This window comes from Delphinapterus leucas, chromosome 2 (genome assembly GCF_059928025.1).
Source record: "Delphinapterus leucas isolate spDelLeu-1000000601 "Yukka" chromosome 2, BTC_Dleu_Yukka2, whole genome shotgun sequence".
Lineage (NCBI taxonomy): Eukaryota > Metazoa > Chordata > Mammalia > Artiodactyla > Monodontidae > Delphinapterus > Delphinapterus leucas.
Genome location: NC_143130.1, coordinates 170,831,121 through 170,840,279, shown reverse-complemented (window position 1 = coordinate 170,840,279; position 9,159 = coordinate 170,831,121). Strand labels below are relative to the sequence as shown.

At 54.2% G+C, this 9,159-nt stretch overlaps 1 protein-coding gene across 1 annotated transcript in view; it reads left to right on the top strand.

Moving 5' to 3' along the window:
• Positions 1-733: 733 nt before the first annotated feature.
• PRIMA1 (proline rich membrane anchor 1) overlaps positions 734-9,159 on the top strand; it is a 61,468-nt gene continuing 53,042 nt past the window's right edge. Inside the window, 4 exon segments of the mRNA XM_089908157.1 lie at positions 734-1,812; positions 1,815-2,125; positions 2,128-2,304; positions 3,087-3,210. Of these exon segments, the coding sequence (XP_089764283.1) occupies positions 1,722-1,812; positions 1,815-2,125; positions 2,128-2,304; positions 3,087-3,210 (703 nt within the window). The 5' untranslated portion in view covers positions 734-1,721.

The following is a 9,159-nucleotide window of genomic DNA, read 5'->3' as shown; positions in this document are numbered from 1 at the left end:
ATGGTTGATGCAGGCTTTCCAAGAGGCACAGCCTGCCTAGGTTCTCCTGAAGTGTTGGACCTCTGGTTGGGGCCAGTACTTCTGAATCCCAGGTGAGCAGCTGTGTGATCCTGGGAAAGTCACATCTCTGAACTTGTCAAATGGGGCAATTACATTTACCCAAGAGAATTGTAAGAACTGAATTAGAATGTGATTTAAGAACATTTTTAAGTAGCAAAGTGTTCCATATAAACCTCAGGGGCTGCTGTCATATCTAAAGACTGAAGTCGTGGACTGAACAAAATACCCTGGCTAGCTTCAGTGGAAAGGCATTAAAATACCGTGTTATTTGGACCTCAGCTGACCAATAGGGCTCATTTTGTGCCTCATTCTCCTGCTTCAAACCACTGGTGAAAGCAAGTCATCCAGGAAGCCCCTCCTGCCCCGACACCTATATTTTCTTCCCGTCCCTCCTCCCACTATGATGGGCCCCTTAAAGGCAACAAGAAGATCTGATTTGTCCACTGTTGTATACCCAGCATCGAATGTTCTGTCTGGCCCTTAGTAGGTGTTCCAGACACTATGTATGGAATGAATGAACAAATGAACAAGCATCTCCACATCTTTGCCCAGGGGGTTCCCAATGCCTGAAATACTCCCCCACTCCCGGCTGGTCACCCAATCTTGGAAGCCTTTCCTGACCCTCCCTCCAGTTTTCACTGCTCTCTCCTCCCCTTATAGTGCTTTTGTCACACACAGCTGACAGCAGAATGCCAATGGACAGTGGAATGGCTGGTTTTGTTAACTGTCTCCCAGATCAGACCCCAAGCTCTTGGAGGGAAGGGACAGGGCCTCGTTCACGACTGTGTCCAAACATCTCCTTGGTTCGGATGCGGCTCTACGGAGCCTGCATGGAGAAGAGCCTCGGGTCAGCACTCAGTATGAAAGAGGTCGCTAGGAAATTGGTCTGAAAGCCGGTTTGCAGAGCAGTTTATAGAGTGTGTGTTTACAGGGGGTGACTTAAGGGTGCCCAGAGAGATGGGGGAAAGAAACTAAGTAAATGCTCCTTCTATGAATGAGCTATGGTGTCCGACTCTCCGCTCTCTGTCCTGACCCCCTGGTTCCTTCACCCAACCTAAAAATAAGATTGTCCATGCGTTGGGGGCGGGGGCGCTCTGGAGAGCTCCTCTATAAATCAAAGCGCTCGTCAGGTGCTCTCACCCGATCAGCGGAGGTCATGCATACCTGTGGTGCGGCCTGGCGGGGCCCGGGGCAGCTTGTTTGAAAGAAACGTAACGCGCTACTTCGCCACCGACTTGTTGATAATCTCGCCTCAAACAGGAGTTTGAGATGGCTGACGAAAAGCAGTGGTGGAGAGGTCCTCCCCGGGGCCGTCGGCAACTCCTTCCAAGGTGCAGCCGTGTGGCTGGAACGGTCCCCCCGCCCGGGACTACAGAAGGGAGAACACAGCACTTGGCCCCGAGAGTGGCGGCCTGCACCTCCAGCCCGGGCAACCGGGGCGCCTTCGGCACCGTCCGAATGGGGTGGAGGAGGGGAGGGATTCCGCAGGGATCGAGCGCAAAAAGGGGTCTCCACGAGTCAGTCCTTACTCCCTTCCCGCCCCCTCGGAGAAACTTGGCGGGGGGGACGGCAGGCAAGGAGCAAGACCCTCGGGAGCTGAAGTCTGCCTCGCGGGTGGATAAATAAATTATTAAGCGCCCAATACACAATAGCCTCACTAGATGGAGACGAGGAATCACTGCAGCGGCGCTGGCGGCAGCTGCGGCGGCGGGGAGCGCGGGCGGGAGCGCAGCCCCGGGCGGGAGGCGGGCGAGCTCTGGCTCGGCTCACGTCTGTTTTCCTTTTTCGTCCATTATTTATTTCGCCTCCGCCCGCGGCCCTGCGGCCAGAACAGGCGCTCGAGGCCAGCGCCTCTAGCCGCTGCTTCTCACGGGCTGGCGTGACGGGCGGCCGGAGCTCGGGCACACCAGCGCCCCGGGCAGCCGCGCGGCGCCACCGGGGAGGGCGGGGACCCGGGGAGGGCACGCACCGCCCGCTCCAGGCGGCTAGGAGGAGACTTTCCCCGCCCTCCGCCTCCGCCTCGGCAGCCCGCCCCGGCCCCGGGCGCGGGGTGCAGCCCCTCCCGCCCCGCGCGCGGCCAGGCGCAGCCCGGAGCCACCGCGCCCTGCGCCCCGTGCGAGCGCGCCCTGCCGGGGCCCCCGGCTCAGCCGCCCCGGAGGCCCAAACCGCGCGCAAACTTTTGCTCCAGTGCCCGGCGCTCCTCCCAGGCATGTGAAGCCCCCAGGCGCCCGCGCAGTCGCCAGGGTGAGGACCGAGGCCCCGCCTAGAGGGCGGGGGACTGGGGAGGCGGCTGGCTTTAAATGGGGGCCGTCCGGACGCTAGGGAACAGATTCTGCCGCGGGGGGGAGCGGGCGCCTCCCTTCCTCGCGCCGAGGATCGGCTGGGGCCGCCGCCAGGCAAGGTGGCGTAAGGCCCCGGAGGGGTGCGGGCGGAGATGGAGACGCGGGGGGAGCTCGTGCCCTGAGGCCGGAGGCCGGGGCTCGGCAGAGCGCGAGGGCAAACGGGGCGCGCACTGAGGTGCATGTGTTGCAGTGTGCGCAGTGAGGGCCGGCGGGGCAGAGAGGGTGCACGCAGCGTGTACATGCGGGGTCAGCGAGCGTGCGGGCAGGAGTCGGTGGGTGTGCACGGCCGTTTCTGTGGGTGTGCACGCAGGGTGAATGGTGCCCGCCGGGTTTGAAGTGTGCTCACAGTGGGAGAGAGTTGTGCATGGCTGTTTCTGGGGAGGTGCACGGGCCTCGGTAAGCGTGCTTGGCTGTTTCTGGAGGTGTGCATGGGGCCAGGGTTTGCGCGCAGGATTCCGGGGGCGTGCACCACGACGGACTGTAAGTTCTTGGATGCCGGCCCCTGTGAGTGTGCATGAAGGGTCAGCGAGGATGCAAGCTGGAACGAAAGGCCAGGCTTGGTTTACGAGGGTGCCCCAGGGTGCGGGGCGTGCCCGCCCAACCTGGACTGCTACGTGTGTGCGGGTGCGCAACCACGGTGGTGCCAGCGGCGCCCGCCTGACCCGAGCTTTGCTCCCCTGACAGTTCGCCCCGGGAGCGGGTGCCGCGGGCCGAGATGCTCCTCCGGGACCTGGTGCTGCGCCGTGGCTACTGCTGGCCCTCACTGCTGCTGCACTGCGCGCTCCACCCGCTCTGGGGCTTCGTGCAGGTGAGCGGTGGCGCGGGCTGCGCGCGCCTGAGGACCTCCTGGTCAGGACCGGGTAGGGGGTGGTTGTCACTTCACTCCCACGACCCTGGCTTCCTGCAGTCGCCCCTCTGATTGGTCCTGGGAAGAGTTTAGGAAAAGAAAGGATGCATACTCTCGCTCTGAAAAGATAAGAAACTCCTGAAGGAGGCTTCGGTCCTGGCCTGCTGAGGCCTTCAGGACAGCGCCTTGGAACAGAAAGGGCTGAGGGAATGCCTTCTTGATGATAATATTCTATTGCAGAAATGCAGACAAAGAAACCTTAGAGCTTTTACAAAGTTAAAAAGAAAAATGATACCAAGAATATACCTTCTTTATTTCCCATCAGAGCCACTGGTAAGCTTCATATCAGCCTTCTTAAACTGGACTTCAACACAGAAGGGGTTGTTTCTTGTAGGTAGTAGAGTTGAGGATGTGGACAGGTTTTGCGAGGTGGCCACTGGTGGGGGAATGTAAGAAGGAGCTGTCCATCTATAAGGACTGCCTGAGGATGGAATCTTCACCCCGGGCCCCCCAGTCCCCAGGGCAGAGACCAGGTAGCCACCAACTCGAGTGACCTGTGTTAGGGTCAGAGAGATGGTAAGATGGGATGGTCCCTAGTCCCTCCCAGAATGCACACAGTCAGCAGTGCAGTGGAATGGTGAAGAGGTGGACTTCGGTGTCAGCTCTGAATTTTGAGCCCCAGCTCTGCCCCTTACCAGCTGGGGGACTTTAGACAGTGCGCTTAACCTCTCTGGGCTCTGGTTTCTTCTTCCTCCCTGTGCTAGTATAAGTACTTGATGAGATAAAGATTACTTAGCGCAGCTCCTGAACCATAATAAACACTAAATGGTAGCTGGCGCTGCTATTATTGATGTTAGTAATAGTAACGTCACTCCTCTCACTGGCTAGCCAGGTACTCTGTTGATTGCTACGTAGTCTGATCAAGAATTTTGAATTGTTTTGATCAGCATTTTTACCATTTCAGTCATTGAAATACCCACTCTGGGGTGTTTGCAGCTTCATGTCCTTCTGTTGGCATTTTGGGGCTTGGGGACTATTCAGGTAGTTGCCCTGAGTAGGAGGTGACAGTCCAGAGAAGATGGGATTGAGCAACGCTGCTTGCCAGGCTGCCAAGGCTCATGAGCTGTCCCAAGTGACGGGGCGTTGCTGGGAACCAGGGTGGTCAGTCCTGCTTGTATGGCAGCCCTGGTGACCCCTGGAGAGAACCAGGGGCTCTAATGCTGGAACCAGCCAGCTCAGGGGAGAGCTCGAGTGGAGGAGGGGCATACCCCCCTGCTGCAGCGCCAGGCCCATCTTGTGCTCTCTTCCCTGGCTTGCTTCTGTGTCACTCACAATTGTTTTCCTTTCGGAATTTGACAGCTTTGTTTAATGTGTGAATCGGCAGTTATTAAACTCAGCTGTGCCTCCTCGGGATTCAGAATTTTGTCACTTCGAAACACTTGGGTGGTTTGGGACCAGTTTCTCTCGTTCAACTTTTAGCTGAACCTCAGGCGTTAAGCTCACTTCCTTTTTGTATTCGTTTGTTTACAATTTTCCCTCTTCTGGGAGACTTTTTCAGCTAGTACAGAGAGCAACATGATGATGTTGTTAATCTCCAAGGACTGGAGTTTTCTGCAGGAACTAGCAGGATAGAAACAGCAGATCCACCACCTCCCTACCCACTCCCACCACCAAAAGAAAGGATTTTGTAAAGTAGCTTCGTTTTTTAGCAGTGTCCTTCAGCCAGGCAGTACTCACACAAGCAAATGTGTGTGTGAGTTTGTGTGTGTGTATTTCAGATGCCGTTTACTCAATACAAATCAAGTTTTGTGAAAATCAATTAGAAAAGAAATCCTCCAGGCAAGTAGAATGGGTAAAATCTTGGCTGGAGGCACTGGAAAGATTAATCTACAAATGATAAGGACTGAGAAGTCAAGGGAAAAGGGGCTTTGGAAGGAATGGATTTGGTTTTTGAGCAAAAGAGCTGAAACCAGAAGAGAGGGGAGAAGAGGAAAAATCGAAGTGCACAAAGCCATGTGTTTCCCTTTAAGTGGAGAGAGTGTCATTTGTCACGTCATAGGAGTTTCTTGAACATAAAGAAACCTATCTGTGCTTTCATGAGCTTTTTGCCAGAAGAATCCCTCTAAGTCGTAAACATCTGGAAGGGTGAGACCAGCACAATAACTGGTGAAGCAAGAGGTCTGTGGTCCCTCAAAGCACCAGGTTCCAACCTTGAGATCAGCCCGGAGCCTCTGGCTGCTGCCTGGATGATAAGAAACTTAATCATTACAGTCAGATGACATTAAATGGCCACAAGGTTGGTGGGGGCACTCTTGAGGCTCTTCCCATTTTTCCTTCATGTGTCTGGAATTGAGATTTTGAGCTTTTGTGATTTAGGGTTCTTCTAAGTTCACTTCCACATGAGTCCTTTTTTTTTTTTTGCAAGTGAAGAGGATGACAGGCTGGCGAATTTATTAGGTGTGACAGGAGTGTGTCTCATCAAGTTACTGTGGCGCTGTAACAGTATCGAGTTACTGTCTCGATAAAAGATGCCAGAAGCCATCATCCTTGTGGGCGCCCCCCTAAAGCAATTGTCATGGAGACAGGCTCTGATCCGGGCCTGTGGGTCTCTGTGTGGCAATGAGGAGCCATCCCAGACCCAAGCGATGCCGACCCCCTGCCCCTGTGGTCAGTCATTACAGCTTCACTTATTTAGTCAGCTGCAATTATTGGGCACCTACTGTTTGCCAGGCCCCCCGTGTTAAGTGCAAGGGATCTAGGGGTCCCTGCCTTCATGGCATTGACAGTCTAGCACTGGAGAGATTGTTAGACAAGTCATAATAGGCAGGAGTGCTCAACAGGAGCAAATAGCTTAGAAACAGGAGCTTGTGGAAGATTCAGAGAAACCTCGCGGATGCAGTGCTTCAGCTGACACACGAACAAGGAGAAATCAGGAGTCAGGATGCAAGCGTGAGTGAAGTGTCCAGGTGGTGGAGGGAACAGCCCCGAGGTGGGAGGAGAGGGCAGGGCATTGGAAGAACACAGGTGAGGCCTCTGTTGTAAGCCACTAACATCGTGTCTTACAGTTTGGACTTGATCCTGAGGGCTCTGGGGGCCGTGGAAAGTTTTAAGAAAGAGACGACACAACCTCAGATTGGCATTTTAGAAATCTCAGTCCAGCTCCAGCACAAAGTTTGGATTCAGGGAGGGGGCGAGGCAAGAGGCACAGGGGCTGGTGAGAGTAGGGTTGCCAGATTTAGCAAATAAAAATACAGGCGGTCCAGTTCAATTTTCAGATGAACAATGGATCGTTCTTGAGCATTAAGTATATCCCATACAATATTTGGGACATATTTATGCTTAAACAATGTTGTTGTTTTCTCTAAAACTTTACAGGGTGTCCTGTATTTTATCTGGCAACGCTAGGAGAGAGGCAGGGCTACCCAGTGGGGATGTGATGGTGTCCTGGTTTAGGGCTGTAGCTCTGGGAGTGAGGAGAGGTGGATGGATTCAAGGACTGGGCCAGAGAGCTACACTGCTTGGCCAGAAGTGAGAACTGGCTGCCACGGCACCGTGTCCCCCAGACCACGGTGCCAGGGACCAAATCCAGGTGACTGCAGGACCTCTCTGTGCCTCAGGATTCTGGCCCCAGGAGGATGCTGCAGAGCAGGGACAGGACGGCAGGAGATGGCAAAACCGGAATAAAAAGTGGTCACAGGAAGTCACGATACCGGCTTTAGGCGGGTCGTTGACCTCTCTGGGCCTCTGCTCCTTCTTGGTTAAGTCTAGCTAAGAGCAAGTGACTTCAGGGGCAAGTTTCTTCTCCTTGTAAGACTCCCCAGGATGTAAACCAACCAAGCCAGGCATCGAGACAAGCTCGTGGTACTGAGGTTTCCTCTCTGCTGGTCTAAACACGACACTGCCGACCCGCAGAATCCCAACGTGGACCCGGAGCTGGGGGATGGGGTAGATCCCATGTTTCTCCACTGCTGGGCAGACAATCCCCGGCACACACTTTTACTGAGCACCAATGGAACGCCGGGCCCTGTGCAACTTTGGTAAATCACTTAGCTTTTGCCAAGTCTGTCGTCCCAGCCAATAAGTGTGGATGATAAGAGCTACCTCTCTTGATTATCCTCATGGTGAAAGGAGAGCCTGTTTCCCACGACTGACACACAGTAGGGCTCAGGAAGTCACACTTAGGATTGATAAAGCACAGACCCACCTACCTTTCTGCTCCAAGATGCTCACCACTTAGTGTGGGAGGACATTAACAGTGGGAAAAGGGCCCCAAAGGGGAGGGTTTATGAGGTGAAGAGGCAGCACTGGGCAGCTGGGTCTCATTTGGGGGGACGTGGGGTTCAGGACAGATTGCCTGGGAAAGCCATGTAAGAGCTGGGTTTGAAGGATGCATAGAAGTTGGCAAGTGGATAAAGGACCTGTGTAACCAGCTGTCAGTCTAGGGAGGCTCAGCGGCCAGAGGCTTGCACTGGACCAAACCAGTGAGGAGCCCCAGGGGTCCCCGCCTCGGGGAGAAGAACAGCCCGCTCAGGCTCGCTAATTTTGTGATGACCTTTGGGTAAGCAGTTGTGCCCGCTCGCACTTCAGTGGGACCGTTACACGAGAGACCACAGATGTTTAACACGCCGTCTGTGCCTGCACTTCCCCCACTTCAGCCTTGAAACTTGGCCCTGGTTTCCCTGCCTGTACTTTCATCACATTGTAATGCACTCTTACAAAGATGTGCCCTTACAGCCTCGCACGAAAATAGGCCATTGTGTTGGGCCAGGTTAAAGAAACGTGCTCCCCTTGAACGTTCTTGCATAAATTGCACCTCGGAGAGTGGGAAAGTAATTGCTTTGGCAATGGCGTTGCTTGAAGTCTGCACACTTGGTAGAGTTCAGCGGAGAAGCAATCTCAGAGGCCAGCCGTTGGGAGAAGGGAGATTTTGAGCAACCGCCATGGTCTTAGAAGGTCAGAATCCAGATGGTGATGGGAGGGCTGACAACTACGCTGGGGGAGAAGCCAGTGGATTTGCCATGACGTCTAAGGAGTTAATCACCTCCGTAAAATAACAGAAAAGGCTCACGGTCTGAGGATATGCTCTTCCCGGCGGGAGGTAAGATTGCCTTCCAGAGTTTGAAATGCAGTCAGTGGTCCTTTAAAAACACTAAAAGGTGGTGAGCAGGAGCTTCGTGGCCTCGTCAATATCAAGTCAGGGCTGTAAATCAATCCACCACCTGCTGCCATTCCGGTAGCCATTACCCATCCTGTTCACATCTGCCAAGTGGCAAGCGAGCAGCCGAGCCCTGCTGGCTCTCTCTGCGGGCCTGGAACACGTGCAGCAAAGGGTCTGCACTGGCCCCCAAAGGCAGGCCTTCCGTGGCTGGTTGCAGGGAAATTGGGATTCTGGGTTTCTACTCACCGGAGATGACAGCCAGAGAGATGAACTGTGGGCATCACTGAAGTAGGGGGTGACCACCAACTCTTCCTTCATGTCTTTAAATCAGCTGTTCTCTGGACAGGCAGAAAATGCTAGGTTCAAAGGTTTATGGCACTCTGCCATAGAGAGGGATGTTGGCAGTTGGTCTAAACCAGCCATTCTCTCACTGGCTACATAGTTTAACCTGGGATGCTTCAACAAATACGCATGCGCAGCTCCACCTGTAGAAATTCTGACTTTAACTGGCATGGGAAAAGCTCGAGCATGAGTATTTGTTAAGGCTGCCTGGAGATTCTGATGTGCAAGAAGGGCTGGGAACCGCTGGGTGAACACAACCCACTTTTGCTCCCCTTTTTAGTTTACAGATGGGGAAAGTGGGACTGGTGTTGAAAGAACACCAGCCCAGGAATCAAGAGGTGTGGATTCTGGTGAATTCCAGGCATTTCCTTAGGTGTTATGATGGCGAGAGAAAAAACAAAAGGCCTGAC